Source organism: Manis javanica, chromosome 4, assembly GCF_040802235.1.
Source record: "Manis javanica isolate MJ-LG chromosome 4, MJ_LKY, whole genome shotgun sequence".
Taxonomy (NCBI): domain Eukaryota; kingdom Metazoa; phylum Chordata; class Mammalia; order Pholidota; family Manidae; genus Manis; species Manis javanica.
Genome location: NC_133159.1, coordinates 53,870,798 through 53,893,211, shown reverse-complemented (window position 1 = coordinate 53,893,211; position 22,414 = coordinate 53,870,798). Strand labels below are relative to the sequence as shown.

The 22,414-nt window shown below is 35.2% G+C and overlaps 1 protein-coding gene across 5 annotated transcripts in view; it reads right to left on the bottom strand.

Annotated features, from left to right (window-relative positions):
* Nucleotides 1–22,414, bottom strand: part of LEPR (leptin receptor) — a 101,331-nt gene that overhangs the window by 41,995 nt on the left and 36,922 nt on the right. For 4 of the 5 annotated variants that reach the window (XM_037024377.2, XM_073234081.1, XM_037024376.2 and 1 more), the window contains 3 exons: nt 17,926–17,985; nt 14,234–14,563; nt 9,894–10,017 (listed from right to left, as the gene is read on the bottom strand). In XM_037024377.2, the coding sequence (XP_036880272.1) occupies nt 9,894–10,017; nt 14,234–14,563; nt 17,926–17,965 (494 nt within the window). In that variant the 5' untranslated portion in view covers nt 17,966–17,985. Of the gene's footprint in view, nt 1–9,893; nt 10,018–14,233; nt 14,564–17,925; nt 17,986–18,520; nt 18,613–22,414 lie in introns of those variants that run through there. The other variant, XM_073234083.1, reaches the window with a different exon arrangement.

Genomic DNA, 22,414 nt, shown 5'->3' with positions numbered 1-22,414 from the left:
TCTGATTTATAAGCGCTGCTCTTTAAAAATCTGCCTAGTTCCCTGGAGAGTCTAACTAAGCCTTGGTATACATGAGAAGACTTTAGGGTGGAGGTTATGCTTCATATTCCTCTGTCTTATTTGAGGTACCCTCAGTTTTTCCATAAACACCTGTTGCCTTCTATCCAAATCACTCTGTTTTTTAAAGAACTTGAGAACAGGAAGACAGTATTAATATTTAGGCATGATTGCTGCCCTCAGAAATCTTGTGGTACATTCAGAGAAAAAAATTAAGTGGTAAACACACTAATTAAAAATTCAGTGTAGAGATAGTATTGCTTTAGCACCTATGCTAACTAGCATATATATCAGCATTCAAATAGAAATACAACATTGGAAAAAATGGATCCTAATCTTTCCATACACACACCAGTAGATTTAAATTTTGATTTATGATAGATTTCCAAGTTTCTTGACATAGACTTTAATATTACTTTAGTTCTAAAAAAAAAAATCAATCAGAAGAACATTTACAGACATTTTAATACGGAAAGAAGTCTACTGGGTGTTGTGTAAGAGATATTATTGTAGGAAGCACCCTAGATTAACATGAGACCTAAAATTAAGTTTTTCTCTGTGCTTGTGAGCCATAAAACCATAGAAAGTAAGTTCATTTTTGTAAGCCTTAGTTTACAGAGGAAAACAGAGACAATACTTATACCATCTATCTTTACAAGATGTAACTATCAAAGACAATTACATAATGTGCTTTTGAAAAATGTTAAAGTGCTACACACTCATAAAGTGCCATTTTGAATCAGAGATAGAATGACTTAGCATTTTCAATTTTATCTAAATCTTTAAACAAAGTCAGTAAAGTGTGATTTTTAAAAATATCATGCCATACCTTTTATGCATTTTTCAAATATTAAAGTGAAAGATTTTATCAAAAACGTATAGAACAAATTGAATAAATTGTGGTATTTTATGTCAAAAACATGCTTGTGGCATATTATGCTTTGACTGAAAAAACTCCCAAATTTAGAAGCAAAAATAGAACACATATTCTCCATCAATATTTGTTAAAGGATAGGGAAGTCCAGTGATATTCTTTTTTTAAATCAAAAGTTAGAATTACACTGTCTTACTTGAGATAGACTTGCCAGTGCCTTCCTTTTCTAAATACAGGGGATGTTTGTACAACAGGGCTGACCAATTAACCTGTGGTTTATCATTTCTCTGTTGTGTCTTTGATTTTATCAATCTCACAGTATATTTTCATAATAATGTCTATTTATATTGACTATATATTGTATGGACAGATGATGGCAATTACTAAATTTTTTTTAAAACAAAGCATCTTCATTCAGAAATTTCCCAAACCACCCAACAGATAATCCCATCATGAAACTTTAAGAATCAATCTGAAACTAATTTTCAAATGTTCTAAACAGGGGTGAGAATGACAGTCCACAGGCCAAACACCTGTTTTTATACAGTCTGTGAGCTAATGACTTCTTAAATTTTCACATGGCTCTTAAAAAAGAAAAAGAAAAGAGGATTATTGTTCCATAATACAAGGAAATTACATGAAATTCAAATTTTGGTGTCCTTAAACATAATCATGCTCATTCAGTTAAGTTTTAACTATGGCTACAAGGTTGTGGCAAGACACTATGACCCACCAAGTCTTAAATATTTACTATCTGGCCCTTTAAGAAAAAATATTCAATCCCAGGTTTGGCCAAAAGTCATTTTGTACTCCCTGCTGATGGGTGAAGGACACACAGAGAGAGAAACTACATTAAATGTAACATCAAATTTCATTGTATAACATATTTACAATTTATACAAAACACCTTAAGGATCACCATCTAATTAAATTTTTCAAACCAACTGATGAGGGAGCTAATATCACCTTCTTTATAAGTAAGAAACTGGGGCTCAGGGAGAATGTAGACCTGGAACTCATCTAAAGTCATGTGCTTCTGAGTTCAGTGCTCATTTCATTACACCCAAGATGCCTTTCTATAACAAGATAAATTTCACTATTATCATTGTCATTTTATTTAGGGAATTAATAGAGACATTAGTGGCCACAACTACAGAATAATTATAATCTAAATCATGTTACTATTTCCATAAATCAGAATATTATAGAATTATTTCAACTTATTTTTTTCCTTGAGGAAAACATCAGCTATTTCTCATATTTATGAGACCAGTTTTACCATGTTTGTTTTAAATCTGGAATACACCAGCCTTGTTATTTACCAAAATCAGCATAAGAGCTTCTTTTACCCTCCAAAAGACTTTAAAAATTTTAAGTGTTTATGAATATCAAGTGATAGTCTGAACTTTTTATAACTTTTAAGTATAAGGTTGAAAATGATGATCAACTTTTAAAATAAGAGACATATTGACTTATAATAAGCAAACTTAAAAATTTCTGAAATTCTTGAAACATACACACAAATTCAGTGCCACTATTTATTTAATCTCTCTATATGTAAGTATATTTTACTTGAAAGTGAAAATAGTAAAAAAAAAAAATTTGCCAAATGAATTTTAAATTTGGTTTCTTTGTAAATCACACAATTTGGGTGATTTTTCTACTCAGAAGTTAAGATATGCAAGTATTTAGTACTGAAATTTCATTTTTACCAGCCATATGGTTTATAGAAAGCATATTCTGTCCTTTGACCTTCAGTCAAATTGTTTGTACCAAAAAGTCTTTTCTATGAATATATTAAAACTTCACTAAATTATTACAGAAATAACAACAAATGGGTGCCACCCAAGTTCCTGGTTGTAACATAAACTGAGAGCAAAACATGGAGAGAAACCAATAAACAGGAACTGGAAAATTTAGTATTGGCGTCGTATATAGTTTAATCAAGTAATTTATTTCAAATCTCAGACTGGTGATCTGTGCAAATGTTACCCAAAAAATCTGCTTCACCAATCTCAAATAATTTTAAAGACAAGATTAGTGTTCCAGACTAGCGTCTCATTATAAAAATCACCTGGAACCTAGTTAAAAAATAGATTCCTAGATCCTCCATGGAGAATTCAGTAAGTCTGGGGCTAAGGAATCTGTTGCTAGTAAGTGTCATAAATGAGTGGTTCCAAAATGTGGTTCCCAAACAAGCAGCATCAGCATCATCTGGAGCCTGCAGATTGCTAGGGCCACCCCAGAACTGGTGAGTCAGGTCCTGGTAAATTTATATTTTTATATATCTCTGTAAAAATGTATATTAAAAGCATGTGTTCTAGATAAATCTTATCAAGGTCACAGTTTAAGAAGCATTTGGTAAAACACAAAGTACTTTTCAGATGTAAGATATAACCAAAGAAATGGTAAACCCACAAAGGTGAGCATAAGGAAGAAAAAAGGAGGGGAATAAATGGAATACAAACAGAAACAAATGGACCTTAATATATATCAAGTTAACAATGTAACCACATTGGGCAGAGGGAGAGCGGATGGCCTAATTACTTTGGAACATAGTATTTTGACTATGTAAAAGGCAAAATGATTCTAAACAGTATTGTACTCTAGTAAGAATGTTTATTTTCCACAGTGTTTGGGTTAGCAATTCCAAATGTATTCTGGGAGTGAGCAAATAGGTGGTATAGTATGGGAAAGGGAAGCCAGGTTTCTCACCTGCTGCATAAAGGAGACAAAAAAAGAAAAAGAGCCTAACACTGTGGCCTGCACACACTAAATGTTTCTTGATTGAATAGCACTATTCCTTAAATGTCCCAATTAACTTAGAGCAATTTGCTTACTTTTCAAATAATTAATTTTTCTTCTCTAAAAATATTGGTTCTTTTTATACTGCCAATTTCTTTCTTCATTATATTAATGTTTTCCTTAATATCATTGAATATGTGCAGCATATTAATAATATCTGTCTTTATCTGCTAATTCTATCATCTTTGTCATTTCTGGGTCTGTTTCTATAGATTGATTTTTCTTTTTGTCCTGGTTAGAGGTTACATTTCATGCTCCTTCATATATGTAGTACTTTTTACTGAATGCCAGACATCGTTTTACATTTTTGAGGATTGCATTGTACTGTTTTCCTTTAAAGAATGCTGGATTTTGTCCTGGCAGTTAAGTTACTTGGGTACCAGTTTGAACCTTTTAAACTTCTCTCAGAGATACTATGGAGTAGCCTTGACCCTAATTTGGCCCCACTTTTAAAGTGTGAATATTACAGGACTTCTGTTGAATGTCACTGATATTCAACAAGGTCTGTACAATCTGCTTGGTGGAAACTTTATTCTTGGCCCTGTGTGACTTCTGAAGATTATTTAACTTTCAGCTGTTGGTAATTGTTCTCTTCCTAGAACTTTCTCTTACCCAGCTGTTGGGAGCCGGGGCTATGTCCCTTCCCCCACGTCTGAACGCAGCATGGGAAAGCACAAGCTTGAGAGCAACCGGTGCAGTCCTTGGAAGTTATCTGCTCACAAAAACATATCTTGTCCTTGAAGATGAGCCAAGACTCCTCACTCTGAAAATAGGGAGACCTTGAGGATGTGTGAAAACACCTCCCCGCTGGCGCCACCTAAGGTCCAATTATCTCCTGACCCACCCCTTACTTGCTACTTGTATAAATTGAGCCTGTAAACAATAAACTTCGCCAGCTTGATCAGACATCCTGTCTTGCTGGTCATTCTTTGTGTCTCTTGCTTGTCTCATTTCTGCAGGCGTCTCCGGCACACTCCACGTTCGTCCCGCGGGCCGGGACACCCAGCCTCATGAGCAGATCGGTACTCAGCCAAAGAGTCAAGGGAAGCCCAATGCTGATTTCTGCATACTTCCCTGATTGAAGCACTCTGCCCCATGAATTCAAGCCACTTATGCTCTTAACTCCTATGTGTCTCCTATACTCTTTATTCCTTTAGTTCCCCAGCCCTAAGCCATGTTCTTGAAATTGCCTCCAGTCCAGAAAGACTGAGTAATATAGGATTCATTTTGTTTCCTTCTCTCAGGAATCAGAGTTCTATTCTGCTTTTGTCCAATATTAGAAAATGGATGTTTCCTACATTTTATCAAGGTTTCTAGTTGTTTATGGCAGAAGAGTAACACTAGACCCTGTTCTTCCCTCATGGCAAGAGCCACTTTTGCTGACTTTCTATATTAACATCTGAAGATATAATGTATTCATACAGTTCAAAACTTGGTTTTCTTTAGAAAGCGTAATGAAATGGGGTGTTTATCTAATGGAAATGTGTGATCAAAAAACTCCATATTTTAAATGGTAGTTACTACAGCCTATCTACCGACTGAGAGAAAAACATGATGCAGGAAAGGGGATAATCCAAGGAACAAACTCCTTGAGGAGGCAACTGTAGATGGGACTCAAAATACATTACAAATGGTTCACTTTACACTGGAACACAAAGAATTCATGCATAATTAAAGAAGAGAGGAAACTGCATAGGCACCTGCATGAGCAGGCTGGTAGGTTTGGTGAACAAAGCAATCATAAGGGAACTGCCCCCTGCTCCCATTTCCCGCAGGAAAATCAACAGCAAGGTCATCAGCGAATCTATCTGGCTCTCCTTTAGGGAAACCATCTGCAGTGTTATAGGGTGCACTACAGAGAAATCTACCTGACAGGGAGCTGAAGGAGGCCTCCAGTCATAGCCAGGGAGGAACTGAGGCCTTCTGTCCAATGGCCCAAAATTTGGAAGCCCAAGGGGTGAGCTTGGAAACAGATCCTCCTGAAGTTGAACCTTAAATTAACTACAGTCCTAGGTAACGTCTCCCTTAGAACCTCGTGAAAGCCTGGGACAGATGTCCCTGGTAAAGCTGTGACTGGATTCCTGACCCACAGAAACTGAAGAGAAGATATATGACTGTTGTTTTAGGCCACTAAATTTGGGGTAATTTATTATATAGCATAGATTACCAAGGCAGATATTGGTGCCTGAAAGTGGGGTGCTGCCATAATAAATATCTAAAAACAGGGGAGTGGCCTTGGGACCAGATGATATGCAGAAGCTGGAAGGATTCGGAGGAGCATGACAGAGAAAGCCTAAGTTGCCTTGAACAGACTAATAGAAGAAATCTAAATTTTGAGGACATTGCCTCTATAGAACACAGAAGGAAGTAAGGAACATGTTATTAGAAACTGGAGGAAAGGGGATCTTTTTTATGTAACAGCAGAAGCTAAGTAACACATCTGCAGTTACGTGCACAATACAGAATGGGCCTGCTGAACTGGGTGATCTGCTTCAGATTTGCACACAAGTGTTCAAGGTGCCTCTTGGTGCAAAAGGGAGAGAGAGTCACTGAGGAAGGGCTGTTAACCAAAAGGAACCAGGACTTCAGAGTTGTGGATGCCCATCCTCTCCAGACAGCATAATTAAGAAATAGGTTCTAAGCAAAGATCAAAGTGAAGGCAGAAAGACCTCATCTCTATGAGATACATGGACTTTTATGTAAAGGACTGACCCTCAATAAGATTCACAGGAAGCCATATGGCCTCGTGAGAGAATCGTGGTAGCAGAAATACTGCTAGCTTAGACTAAAGAGCACGAAATGAAACAAAGCCACTGGACTCCCAAAGTTGTGCGAACCAGAAACAAGCTGAGAAAACCACTCAGCTATAGAGACGTGCAACCTTCACAAGAAAAGGGAGGCTAACTCAAAGGGTAAAAACAAGTGCCCAGAAGGCAGAGCCAAGAAACATAGAGAATTATACCTGAGGGTGAGGTAATAGAGAAAATAAGCCTAACATGAGGGGCATTGAGAGAGGTCAAAGAGCAGGATCCTTGACACCAACATTATAAAAAGGGCTTCCTTTTCAGAATTGGTATAATCTAGAATACGTCCAAGAAACTGGTTACATAGAAGGGGCTCAAAAAAAAAAACAAGAACAATGAAAGTAAAGCATTCAAGGACCTGAAGATCATCCATGTGGATGCTCAAGTCACCAGCAATGCTGACAGGAGTAACAGTGAAGAATCAAAGTAAACTAGGTGTTCTCCAAACTCCCTGGATGGCCCTTGCTTATTCATCCACCTTGGTTTTTCATCATTCCGCAGCTTTCCAAACCAACCACACTTAACTTTTTGAGTCCTCAAATGTCTGTATGTGACTATGGGGTTTTGCAAATGCCTTTCACTCTATTTGGTTCATTCTTCTCTGTTCCCAGTAATCTAGGCAGATAATTCCTGTATATGTTTCCACAAGTCCCTGTACTTATTACATCACATTTTAAATGTTGTTGTTATGTTCTTGGTTTTTATTCTTAGCTACAGCAGGGCAGAGCTGAGTCTGAGTTGTTTAACATTGTTCCCCATACTCACCTTGCTGGCTGATGTATACAGTAGGAACCTCATAAAGGAAGAAGAGGATTTCCTGGTCAGGTCTAAGATAAAATGTCTAAAGCAGTTCCAAAAGCACATTTCTACGTCATCTCTCCTTCAAATTCTCTGAAAAACATTATTATCTAAGCTCAAACAGTGCTTTCCCTTCAAGAACATATTTATAGGACCTTAAGTCCTTTATGGACATTAGGTTTTAGTTCCTTTTAAAAATATACTTATTTACACATAGAAGCTTTTGAAAACTATACTCATGAATTTTCTAATGTTCAGAGAAGGTGATTTTGATTAAAAACCTCTCTATAGTAACCACTGGCTTGGATGTCTCTTCCATGGCAGCCTCACTTGTTAGAAGAGCCAGGGCCTCCTCCTGATCTGAAGGGTCTTATTTAGATTACTTGGAGGTATGTTGCCCAAAGAGGCACACGGAATTAGAATTCAAGGCAGAAATAGCATATGATGAATTGATCAAATGGACATCTTAACCAAAGCATACAAAAGAGAGAACAAAAAATAATGTGGAAAAAAAACCACAAGAGAATGTTTCTCAAATTGCACTGTTGTTCTAATACTTTTAGAAACTCAACTCAAAGTAAAAGTAGATCAAAAGAGTCTCCTAAATTCGTTGTATCAGCAAATTGAAAACCTAGTTAATGTTCCATAATTTTCTCATTTTTCTAGGCCTATCATTTAGATGACTACTTCCAAATCAGCTGACTAAAGTGAAGTTAAAATGCTCAGCTATAGCTAAGCTACTATGCAATTCTGTAATGCTGATTTTTTTCTTATATCCTTTTTCAGAAAATGCAGACCTCAAGATGTAACTATAGTCTATACATAATAAAATATAAATCATTTCATATAGTCACAGGGCCTTAAAACTGAGCACATTGTCCTAGTCTACTGATAATATTTGAAATTCTCTCAGATAGGCACTCAGTGAGTTTTGATCACCATCCAAAATATTTAGGTCATCACAGGAATGTACTGCATGGCAAAGGAATTCTCTCTGAGCTAAAATCTATTTTGCTCAATAAAGCAGGAAACTTTCTGCTCCAAACCTCAAATAAATCTTCATCCACCACAGTGTTTCCTTTTTTCTCTTTTTTCTCTTAGCACTGAAAAGTTGAGGTGAACTCTCTTCATTTTAAGACCAACCCTCAACCTCTTCTTTTTCTGGGACTTGCCTTTTCAACTATTCACTCTCTGTCATGTATATTCAATGGGTCCCCTTCTACCATACCTTCAATTTCGCTTTCCCTGCTGGGTTATTTTCTGTAGACTAGAAACAAGCTCATTCTTTCCCATCTTTTAAATGTCCACTCTTGGCTGTGAATTACCCATCACTCCTCCATTTTCCCCATGTTACAACCTCAGCTAGGCTTCTTGGGCCTCTAGGGATGTATAGCTCAGTCATTTATGCTGCAAACATTACTACTCAACTCAGCTGTCTCCTTCTGCAGGAAACCTTCGTTCCTCTCTTTTCTCACCAGCTGCACTAGATACCCACATCTAAGGTCCCACAACAATCTTGTGCTCCTGCAGCTTCCTGTGCCTTCCAAATATACATCAGTAACCACTAAAATTGATGCCCTGTACGTATCTGTCCCAACCGTTAGCCTGTGAGCACCTCAAGGACAGAGATCATAACTATGCTACTTTTTTTATATCTTTGTGCCTTTCTTTTAAAAAATTGTTTTGTTTTATTGTGTTAAAACATTCATACCATAAAATTTACCATGTAAAGTGTACAGTTCAGTGACATTAAGTACATTCACATCGTTGGGGAACCATCATCACCACCCCTTTGGAACTCTTTTCGTCTTTCCGATCTGAAACCCTGTATACATTTAAACAAGGACTCCCCGATACCCCCACCCCTAGTTCCTGGCGGTCACCATTCTGCGTTCTGACTCTCTACATGGGCAGTTTCTAACACATCACCCCACAAGATTCCTTAACAGTATCTCTCCATAACTACAGAACTGAAGAAGGTGATTCTCTTTCTCTGCAAGCACCAAACCAAAGAAAAAATTAGAAAGAATTTTAAAGAGTTAAAATTCACATAGGAATGATATGTATTGCCACTGGAGTTGTTAGAAAATTTGAATGGTATTAGAATTACAAGTGTACAGATATTTAAAACCACCATCCTGGCTGTCTACCTAGCACAGATAAATATTAAGAACCTATATTTTTAAAATAGTAACAAGTTCAAACATGAGAAAAAAAAACCTATGTGAAAAAGAAATATAAAATAAGTTTTTTCCCCTTGTCCACTAAAATATCTAAGACCCCTGAAATGAGTTCATACTTCTTTCAGAATATATGCCCATCCATATTGTCAACGTCTTGCTACTGCTATGTGAATCAACAGGAGAAAAGAAGCAACAAATGAAGAATGTTGTATTAAAAAATACATAAACTGCCTCCTAGAAATGTACAATAGCTATAAAAGGAAATGTATGGATAGGAGAGATTTCATAATCCACTTCTGTATAGGGAAGCACTTACATTTCAAAAAAAAATTACATTGTATCAATGCCCAAATTAATTTATTTGGTACTTACAGAACATATAAAAGATGGACCTTAAGGTCATCATTCTTGGAAGGATTCTTAAATAATGACTCCACATAACAGATGAATAATTTCAAGTCCTCTTTCATCCAGCACTGTATGTTCCAGTTTGCACCTGAATTAAAAACAAACTGTATCAAATCTGAAAAACATTCTGGACAACTCAATGAAAGAGAAGAGCTAAATTAAATTTACCAGTGTTCTGATACAACTTCCACTGCCCATTCTGAGAGGAAAAGAACAGGCTCTAACCAGTGGTATGTGTCTGCCCAAGGACTTTAGATCCTTCGGCCTTCAGTTTCCTTTTTTGTAAAGTAAGAAAATCAAATTCAATTATTGTTTCTCAAACTCTTTTTTATCTTTGGCCATTTAAGTAGGACGAAAGACCTAAAAGCTCACCTTGCTCAGTTCATGCTCACTTCCCAAGAGAAAAAAGAACATTAAATATCAAGGTACAAGCAAACGTGGAGCAGCGTTTATGCGTGTGCTTGAGCAATAAAGGCACAGTGACTCACATCTGAACTGTGATGCATATCTTATGTTCTTGCTATTGTAATGTTATAGGCCCCAAATACAGCTGATGCAAGTATATTTAACTGCACACTGAAAAGCTCACTTGATAATGATAAATTATTGGTGATTTGTAATTTAGAAGGCAGAACAGCAGCAATTGAAAATCATGACTAATTTAAGATACTGAAAGTATCTTAAACGCAACACTAACATATTCCCCAAACCTGAAGAACCTTTAGCGAGTAGGGACTTTGCAACATTTGAGGCCTATGAAGTAAGCAGCCTGTTTGGCAGAATAATAAATTGAAATCCTCAGTAACCACCACTTAACCTAGTAATTTTAGTTACAAAAACTTAAATTCACTTAGAAGTAATTATTCACTTTTATTTACATGTAAAATTTAAATCTACAGCATCATAATCATTCCTCTTAATACCTGAGGAAAGTGCTAACATTTTTTCATCATTTCAAGACTCATCACAAGTACCCCGACTTTTAATTTCATTCTTAGTATATTTAATAATCCCCGAAAAGGCTGAGTTAGGTTCCCTGACAAATTTAAAAAGTGCCTCACTTAAAATTAAGTTAATTGGCTATAGACTCAATTGAGAACACTGGGAATTACTACTACTTATTTTAAAATTCTGATTTTACTGCTTATAATTCCTAAACTGATCTAAACAAACTGGAGGGTTTCTTCCATCTGAACAGTGCTGCTCAACCAGGGGCAATCTGGCATTCGGAGGACATCTGGCAAAAGTCTGGGGACATGTTTTAATTTTCACAAGTGGGAAGGAAGTGCTCCTGGCATCTAGTGGGAAGAAGCCAGCGGTACAGGTAAACATCCTGCAAAGACCAGAGAGCCCCCAACCCAAGAATCATATGGCCCAAAATGTCAGTACTGTTGAAGTTGAGAAATTGTGATTAACCCAACACAGGATGCTACACTTACATATAAATTTTTGTATCTTAGGTCTCTTTTTGTTGCCAAGTCAACTGACTCTGCTCTATTGGCCTTTCCAGAAGGCTTAGAAATAATTTTGCTGTTTAGATTTCCAGATCAAACTTGCTAACTACACTAGCTACACTTAGTAAGCATTACACTTTAACAATAAAAACCCCTGATTTCAAATATTCATTGGTTAGAGATTCCCTTGCTTGAACAATTATTAGTACTCATTAATGCTTTCAAATGTAACTAATTCAACAGTTGAATATTTTGAATATTTTATCTTCATAACAAAATAAGATGTGTTTTTTCCATTTTAAAGCAAATTTAGAAAAATATAAGAAATGTATAGGTAAAAAGAATTGCCTCATTACTTTTTTTTAGTATACATGCTACCAAAGTGAGCACTTCATTTTTATTTTATTATTATGCAATATAAAATAATTTGGGGATTATTAGTTTGATCACATGATGAATTTTAATTTTATTACTAATACAATATGATAATATGTGTACCTCAACATCATAAAGACCATATATGACAAACACCCACAGCCAACATTATACTTAACAGCAAGAAGCTGAAAGCTTTTCCTTAAAGATCCGGAACAAAACAAGGATGCCCATTCTCCCCACTTCTATTCAACATAGTTCTGGAGGTCCGAGCCACAGTAATCAGACAACACAAAGAAGTAAAAGGCATCCGGATTGGCAAGGAAGAAGTTAAATTGTCCCTGTTTGCAGATGACATGATACTGTATATCAAAAACCCTAAAGAATACACTCCAAAACTACTAGATCTGATATATGAATTCAGCAAAGTTGCAGGATACAAAATTAATATGCAAAAATCTGTTGCATTCCTATACACTAATGATGAACTAGCAGAAACAGAAATCAAGAAAACAATTCCATTCACAATTGCATCAAAAAAGAATAAAATACCTAGAAATAAACCTAACCAAGGAAGAGAAAGACTATACTCTGAAAACTACAAGACACGCATGAGAGAAATTTAAAAAGATACCAATAAATGGAAACACATCCCATGCTCATGGATAGGAAGAATTAATATTGTCAAAATGGCCATCCTGCCTAAAGCAATCTACAGATTCAACACAATCCCTATCAAAATACCAACAGCATTCTTCAATGAACTAAAGCAAATAGTTCTAAAATTCATATGAAACCACAAAAGACCCCAAATAGCCAAAGCAATCCTGACAAGGAAGAATAAAGCAGGGGAGATTACACGCCCAGACTTCAAGCTCTACTACAAAGCCACACAATAATCAAAGACAATTTGGTACTGGCACAAGAACAGACCCATAGACCAACGGAAAAGACTAGAGAGCCCAGATATAAACCCCAGCCTCTTCAACAACTGGTGTTGGCAAAACTGGACAGCTACATGCAAGAGAATGAAATTGGATTATTGTCTAACCCCATACACAAAAGTAAACTCAAAATGCATCAAAGACCTGAATGTAAGTCATGAAAACATAAAACTTTTAGAAGACAACATAGACAAAAATCTCTTGAATATAAACATGAGCAACTTTTTCCTGAATATATCTCCTCAGGCAAGGGAAACAAAATAAAAAATGAACAAATGGGACTACATCATGCAAAAAACTTTTGTACAGCAAAGGACACCATCAACAGAACAAAAAGGCATCCTACAGTATGGGAGAATATATTTGCAAACGACATATCCAACAAGGGGTTAACATCCAAAATATATAAAGAAATCACATGCCTCAACACCCAAAAAGCAAATAACCCTATTAAAATATGAACAGAAACTTCTTCAAGGAAGAAATTCAGATGGCCAACAGGCACATGAAAAGATGCTCCACATTGCTAAAATCAGGGAAATGCAAATTAAAACCATAATGAGATATCACCTCACACCAGTTAGGATGGCCAACATAGAAAAGACTGGGAATAACAAACGCTGGTGAGGATGCAGAGAAAGGGGAATCTTACTACACTGCTGGTGGGAATGTAAACTAGTTCAAACATTGTGGAAAGCAGTATGGAGGTTCCTCAAAAAACTAAAAATAGAAATACCATTTGACTCAGGAATTCCACTCCTAGGAATTTACCCTAAGAATGCAGGATCTCCTTTTTAAAAAGACATATGCACCTCTATGTTTATTGCAGCACTATTTACAATAACCAAGAAATGCAAGCAACCTAAGTGTCCATCAGTAGATGAATGGATAAAGAAGATGTGGTACATATACACAATGGAATATTATTCAGCCATAAGAAGAAAACAAATCCTACCATTTGCAACATGGATGGAGCTAGAGGGTATTATGTTCAGTGAAATAAGCCAGGCGGAAAAAGACAAGTATCAAATGATCTCACTCATCTGTGGAGTATAAGAACAAAGAAAAAACTGAAGGAACAAAACAGCAACAGACTCAAAGAACCCAAGAATGGACTAACAGTTACCAAAGGGAAAGGGACAGAGGAGGGTGGGTGGGAAGGGAGAGAGAAGGGGAATAAGGGACATTATGATTAGCATATATAACATGGAGGCGGGGCATGGGGAAGGCAGTAGAGCAAAGAGAAGACAAGTAGTGACTCTATAGCATCTTACTACGCTGAAAGACAGTGACTGTAATGGGGTATGTGGTGGAGAGTTGATAATGGGGGGAATCTAGTAACCACAATATTGCTCATGTGATTTTATATTAATGATACCAAAATTTTAAAAATGGGGGAAGAAAAGAAACAATAATATGTGTTAAGAATACCATCCATAAAACATCTACTTCATACAGGTTTCAGAGAATGAAAACATTTTGTTCAATACAGTTAAATAACAGCTGATCCTTGGAACATTAAAATACTTACCTATTTGTTGAAAAACTAAAGAACTTACTGTTGAAACAAATGCCTTCCCTTCAATGTTGTCTGCATGTACAGAGCAGTTTTGATCTTCCTCACTCCAAAAGCAACAGTAGAAAGTTGTTTTAGATTGTAAGTTAGAAAAGTAGGTGTCACTTGAATTAAATTTAGCTTCAACAACTGCCTCATAATATCCATTCGGGTGGGAAGTGTTCTTTGAGATTCCAGCAGGCAGCAGGAAATCATAGGTTGTATTTGGTGGCATGCAAGACAACTTAAATCTCCAGGGAGTAACTGGATATGCCAACTTAAATGCAGTTATCACATAAATAAATTCTGTTAGGATATTAAAAAAACACATTGAAAAAAAATTATTTTGACTAGGACATAAATAGGAAGTATCTAAGATTAAACCATGTAGTGCTTGATGATAATTATTTAACCTTCCAAGTGCTCATTCAGGGCCTAAGGCATAGGTGTATGCTTCCCTTGTACAATGTGTTATTCTCAAAAGGGCACATTTACTTATAGAGATAACCTGACTCTCTAGTACCCCTTTCTGGAAACTCATGCTTCATTTTTCTCACTAATCTAACATGTTACATTTACATTTTAATAAAAGAAAGTTATACCTAAATTTTCATTTTCCTCTTCTAAAAAAATTATTCTAATGAACTTCCAGATAAAGGAGGACTATCTGGAAGTGCAATTATATAAACAAATATTAAAGCACTATGTTCATATTAACCAAAATGTTAATATTGCTCCTATGAGTATTTCCAGAAAGGGTTTGCCTTCGACATCAGGTCAGCTGGATGATCTCCCAAATCTGCCCGTGATCTTCCAGATATATGACATCATATAAGACACATCCTTAAAACACTCTCCAAGAACTGATGCACAATGACAGGCTGGTTTTTAAAAAATAATCACTTTTTAAGCATAAAAAAATTAAGAATAATTATATAATTCTATACCTATAAAAGTTCCCAAACTGATAGTTTTCTTAGTAAGTAATTGTTTGAAAATAAATAACATTAATTCTCAATAATCTTTGATCAGTTACTTAAATAATCCAGCATCTGTGCTGCCTCATATACAAACTAATGCAGAATGAGAATTCTGAAAATTTTGAATGCATTTGTATGGAATGAGAATTTCTGAAGGACTGGATTAAATGTAAAAATCTAAGAAAACAAATTTTTTAAAATATCAATTCACAAAAGTTTTGTTTTAAATTACAAAAGTAATACATACGAACTATTCAAACAATACATGGTACTGAGTGTTAGCAGTTTGATTTCTAAACTTTCCTATAAATATAAAAATGTATCATAAGCAAAAGTTAAGGCTGCCCAGTTCATGAGTTACTTAATAAAGTCAATTAGATCTTCAAACATTCTCAGTTGAATTTTGTTTTTTAACAAAGTGTTTGAAATTAAAGTCAGACTATCTTTACCAAAACCATTTTATCTGGCAACCATTACTTGTGTGTGGACTAGTTTTGAGCATCTCCTTGGCTACTCCAACCTAAATGTGCTCTTAAGAGCTCCTTTACAAGTCTTCCTTGTTGTACATACTGTTCCGATTACAGATTTCAAAAAAACCATACCACAAGGGATGATCAAAAAAGTGATAACATACTCATTCTCTCTTATATTCTCTGTTCTTTATTGTACTCTACTCAAATATTTTACATTGGCTTTCCAAAAGGTTTGTGGTTTGACCAAATTTTGTGAATAAGAAATGCTCCTGGGATATTGTTACCATGATAAGATATGCCCTCAAATGAAAATTCTATATTCCTTACTGTTTAGGTTTCATTTAGAGAGAAAGAAATGTCATTTACAAAGGAAGCATGTAACACAATAGAATCATCTTTTAATTAAACTGATTTGATAATTGCTATGTGTATGACATTTATTATTACATTTTAAGTTTCAAATGCTTCTTTGAGGATTTTATGCTAATTTCAGTTCAGCCAACTAAATCCTTCAGGTGCAGTTAGAAAATATAATGCTTTTAATTGGTACCAATAAATACTATTACCAAGTAAACTGCTCCTTGATACAGAGAATTAAAATTTTGACTATCATCTGATATACATACATTTATAATTTATAATGCTACATTTGCTAAATAAAATTAAAATATTGAACTGTCACTACATCTTGCTTCTAAGTATGTATAAGTGTGTTAGTGTGTACTTATAAATTTTTTGTACTGTAAAATAAAACAAGGTTAAAAAGCAAATGATGGGCAGGGAGAAAAAATTTTCAAAACGATACATTTTTAGGGCTTGTATAATGAATGCTATATGTCAATTTGTCTAGGTCCACAGGGTGCTCAGACATTTAGCCAAACATTATTTTGGGTGTGTCTGTGAGGATGTTTCTGGATGAACTTGACATCTGAATCAGCAGACTGAGTGAAGCAGATTGTCCTCCCTAATGTGAGTGGGCCTCATATACTCGGAGATCTAAGTAGAACAAAAAAGTTGAGTTAGTGAGAACTCCTACTGCTTGACTGACAGGAGTCTTTTCCTTCCTTCGGACTCAAACCAAAACATCAGGTCTTCTTGGGTCTCAAGCCTACCAGTGTTTAAACTGGAACTTATACCATCAGTTCTCCTAGTTTCCAGTTTGCCATTGCAGATCTTGGGACTCCTCAGCCTCCATAATTGTGTGAACCAATTTCTTATAATAAATGCCCTTCTATATATACATAAATTTTATTGGTTTCTGTTTCTCTGGAGAAACCTAATACAAGGCTAAATAATTATTACAGTTTAGAAATTTCTAAAAATCATCTAACACCAGTAAAATCCAACAACAAAATGGTCAAAGTATATGAATTAGAAAATCACATAATATAAATGGTCAGTAAACAGTGCTCAACCTTACAAATAAAAAAATAAGTAAAACTGAAATGAGATACCATATTTTGTGTATCTGATAGGGCAAGAAGGTAAAAGAATGATAATATGCATCTTTGGCAGAAATGCAATGGAACGGCACTCAAAAATTCTGTTAGGGCTTCAAATTGCACAAAGCTTTGTCGAAAAGAGTTTACAGAATTTATTAAACCAAAAATGTGCATTCTAATCAACACAGAATTTACTCTTTACAAGTCAATCTACAGATATATTCTCCCGAATTACAAAGATGCACAAATATGGATTTCAAAGCACTATTATTTTTTACAGAAAAAGGAATGTCTATCAATATAGAATAGGCCAAATAAATCAATAATTTAAGGTACATTCATACAGTTCATTGCCATTGCAACCATTAAATAAATAAGTACATCAGTAAATACTGATGACAAAAAAAGTTGTCATGATAAATTGAAAAGCTATTAAATGAAAAAAGAAAAATGCAGAACAATATGTATAGACTAATTCTATCTTTGTAACTTTAGATATGAATTGTGTGTGTATATATGTGTTTAATCGTTCTTGAAAGGTACTATAGGAGTTTCCAGGAGGTTGGGAATGGTTTTCATTTTCACTCTATTTTCAAATGGTTAAGAAGGGTTTTCATATTCACATTTATGCTTTTGTTTATATTGCATTTTTAATTATGAGCGTGAGAATTCCTAACTGGAAACAGAAAATTCTGTTGGCCAATGAAGGAATAATATCTCTAAGGGCAAAATCTCTACCTTATATACAAACATTTAAAAAGCAAATAACTTACCCCAATGTAACAAAGCTATACAGAATTTTTGACAAATCATCTTACTTCAGAAAAATCCACCTGAAAAAAGTAAGTCAAAAATAAATACACACACGCACAAAACCGAACATATATACAAGATGCCTGTGGAAAACAGAAAAGGAAAAGGATTACAAATAAGTCTTTACATTTTAATCTTTTATAATACTCTGGATCAATATTAGAGAAGTGTCTCAGATTAAAGTATAGTTATAAGTTATGGATTTATTCCTGTGCACAATCTTATATAGTGAAAATATAAGCCACATATTCATATATGGCATAATCAAAATATTTTCTATGTTTTCAATGTTTCTTTATGCCATGACGAACCAGGACATGATGAAATTGAATTTTTAAGTAAACAAAAGTGCTCAAAATGTTCATTAAATATATAGTCAATCTAACATTATTAATATCAGTTATTTTTCATGAACAGTTCTTAAATTTCTTTTTTTCTAAAGTCTTTATCTTTACTATGATACTACAAAGTCAAACTGCTATAGGATAGGTAATGACTGCATATTTATTTCCAATAAAGAGGAGGAAGTTTTCGATTATGCTTTTGAAAACCCACCGTTCTTTTGCAGATGAGTTAATTTACACATTGGAGAATTATCCGAGTACTTCAAGGGAAGTTTGATGGCTTACTGTATCCAAATAATAGGATGACTTCAGAAATTAACTTTCCCATGAATTCTACTCAATTTGAAATACATCATTAATAAGATTATTATGCATATGTCATGAATTACAATGGCAGTATAGTTTTAAAGATTTGGTTTAGATTTCTAATGAAACACTAAAGGCTTTTGTTCAAGTCTTTTTTATTATCTCAAATTTGGGATTCAGTTCACTACACACAAGGTGATCTGAAAAAGCCCTGAATGACGTATCAGGAGTCCTGGATGCCAATCTAATCAGCTGTAGGACTTGGGACTTCAAACACACTAGACCTCAGGTTCCTCATCCACAAACCAGACTGATAGGTGGTCTCTGCAATCCCTTCTAGACCTGTCTAGATGCTGAGAGATTTTATTTTAAATAGAAGTCACAGCTTTACTAGGGAATATTATAAAATATTAAGTGAGAAACATGTCTCATAAGTCATATCTGAGAATCAGTACCATGTGATAAGTAAACAGAAAAATGTATGTGTTTATTTCACAACTTAATAATTCTTGGTAAGGAAATGGATGAGTGTAGTCTTTTGCCATCTGCTAAATTTTTTTTTCAGGCTATCAGTTCTTCATCTGGATTTTGTTTCTTTATATGCTGACATCACAATGTTTTTTAGGATTTCTAAAAATCGGGCCAGAGTTTGGGATTCTCATTATATAATCATATGAAATGTATGTAAATTCCTCCCAGTTTTTTAAACTACCTGTTTCTGATACAAAATTTTCACATAAAATAAACCCAAGGACAAGTTTCATAATTGGGATGTGTCATAGATACAACAGATCACTAGACTAAATGTCTCAAGTGAACTGACTAGTGACTAGTAATTCAGTCCAGCAATTGGTTTGACTCACTTTTAACTCAACTGATCCACTGAGTTAAAAAACCAAATAGATCAGCTGTTTTTCCTTACATAAGATAATCACTCTTTTATGTATTATTCCATGCAAAAACCAAGCTATATTTTAGTTTGAATTCTTGCGGTCAGGGTTTGCTCTTATATAACAAGGAAACAATCATAGGTATGCAAGGGGCCTAGATGAAACCTTGAAGAGAGTGTGAAAGGTTGTACCTTATACAGATTCAAAGAGAAATATTTTATGCACCCTTAATTGTACCAGAAAGGAACATAAGGAGGTTTACAAAAGCACAGATAATACAGAATAAAGTGACAGAAATTTTTAAACTCTAAAAAAAAAAAAAAAATCAAGCAGAGGGATAACCAATGGTAAGGTAAAGACCAAAATAAGTCTAATGTACAACATCCCATGAATTTGAATTCATTCCTAAGGATAAGCTATTAATTTGCTTTGGTCATATTGTTCAGTTATAAATTCAGAGTACTTAAAAGGAAACCACCAATTTAGGGGAAATGTACAAATAATCCTAACACTAAGAACAGAAAGAAATTTTGCTGGACTAACTTCATAAAATAACAGGTAGCATCCTCACAAACATGCTAATAATACCAGAGTTTCAGGGAAATTTCAAAATTCGGTAATTTCTCATCCCGTCCACTGCCAATACCCTGTTCTAAGCCACCAGTACCTATTCCCTGGATGATCAGAAGAGCCTCCTAAATCTTCCGGCTGTCCCGCTGGCTCCCCAGTTCAGTCAGTCCTCAGTGTGGCAGCCAGAATGGTCTTACTGACACATAGTCAGACCATTTGTCTCTTTCCCAAAGCACCTTTTCACCCAGAGTAAAAGTCTAAGTCCTGCCCAGAGCTATAGGGCCCGGGATCTCTACAGCCTCTCCGACCGCACGGCTGGCTGCTCTTCCCTTTGCTCCGGTCACGTTCTCAGAGGAGCCTTCCCCAACCAGCCCACCTACAGTTGAATACCTTCTCTGCCCTGACATGTCATGTCTGCTGCCATGCTTAATTCTTTTATCCTTATTACTTAACACTATTTAACATGAATATGATTTGGTTTTTTGTTTGTTTACTGTCTAACTCTCCCCAACTAGAATGTAAACATTTAGACCACGAGATATTTTGACTATTTCCTTTTCATCATTACACCCTTCACGCACAGAAGCTTACCTCTCACTTGGTAGGTGCCCCACATGTATTAACTGAATGAATGAGTCAATGAATGAATGGCAAAATATGACTGTTTCTTGAAATACTCTTCAAAATAGGCTGATGGCATCACATCGAGACAAATCAAACAAAAGCAGTCTTTAAAAGAGGCATTCTGATATTATTCAGATACAGCTACTTGAGGATTTGGTTTACTACCATTTCTGGATATGGACCTTGTTGCAAATTTGGTGAGAAGAATGTACTGACTGTACTAATTGCACATATACCCCATTAGGGTTATAATTAGGGGTTAACAAATTATCTGAAATTTATCCAGATGAAGAATTCCTGATGTAGACAATGGCATGCACATTCCTCAGGTAATCTTCCATGAGTATAGCTGTGTGAATACAGCCATTGATAGACACCAAACTGTAAAGGATTTGAGATAATATGGCCTAACCTGAGAATGTACATTGATACAGCCACTATGGAAAATAGTATGGAGGTTTCTCAAAAAAACTAAAATAGAAGTACCATACAATCCAGAAATTCCACTTCTGGGAATTTACTTGAAGAAAACAAAATCACTAAATCAAAAAGACATATGCACTACTATGTTTATTGCAGCATTATTTACAATAGTCAGGATATGGAAACAACCTAAGAGTCCATCAATAGATGAATGGATGAAGAAGATGTGATACATATGTACAATAGAATATTTACTCACCATAAAACAAGAAAGAAATCTTGCCATTTGTGATAATATGGAAGGCCCTAGAAGGTACTACGCTAAGTGAAATAGGTCAAAAAAAGACAAATACCATATGATTTCACTTATATGTAAAATCTAAAAAACAAAACAGAAATAGACTCATTAACATAGACCATGGACTGTTGTTAATACAGGGGAAAGGGACGGGAGAATGGATGAAACAGGTGAAGGGATAAAATGATACAAGTAACGAGAATATATTCATAAATGACAGATCCAATAAAGTGTTGACATCCAAAATATATAAAGAGCTCACACACCTCAACAAACAAAAAGCAAATAATCCAATTAAAAAATGGGCAGAGGAGCTGAACAGACTGTTCTCCAAAGAAGAAATTCAGATGGTCAACAGACACATGAAAAGACACTCCACATCGCTTGTCATCAGAGAAATGCAATTAAAACCACAATGAGATATCACCTCACACCAGTAAGGATCGCCACCATCCAAAAGACAAAAATAACAAATATTGGTGAGGTTGAGGAAAAAGGGGAACCCTCCTACACTGCTGGTGGGAATGTAAATTAGTTCAACCATCGTGGAAAGCAGTATGGAGGTTCCTCAAAATGCTCAAAATAAACTTACCATTTGATCCAGGAATTCCACTCCTAGGAATTTACCCTAAGAATGCAGCAGCCCAGTTTGAAAAAGACAGATGCACCCCTATGTTTATCACAGCACTATTTACAATAGCCAAGAAATGGAAGCAACCTAAGTGTCCATCTATAGATGAATGGATAAAGAAGATGTGGTACATATACACAATGGAATATTATTCAGCCATAAGAAGTAAACAAATCCTACCATTTGCAGCAACATGGATGGAGCTAGAGGGTATTATGCTCAGTGAAATAAGCCAGGCTGAGAAAGACAAGTATCAAATGATTTCACTCATATGTGGAGTATAAGAACAAAGAAAAACTGAAGGAACAAAACAGCAGCAGAATCACAGAACCCAAGAATGGACTAACAGTTACCAAAGGGAAA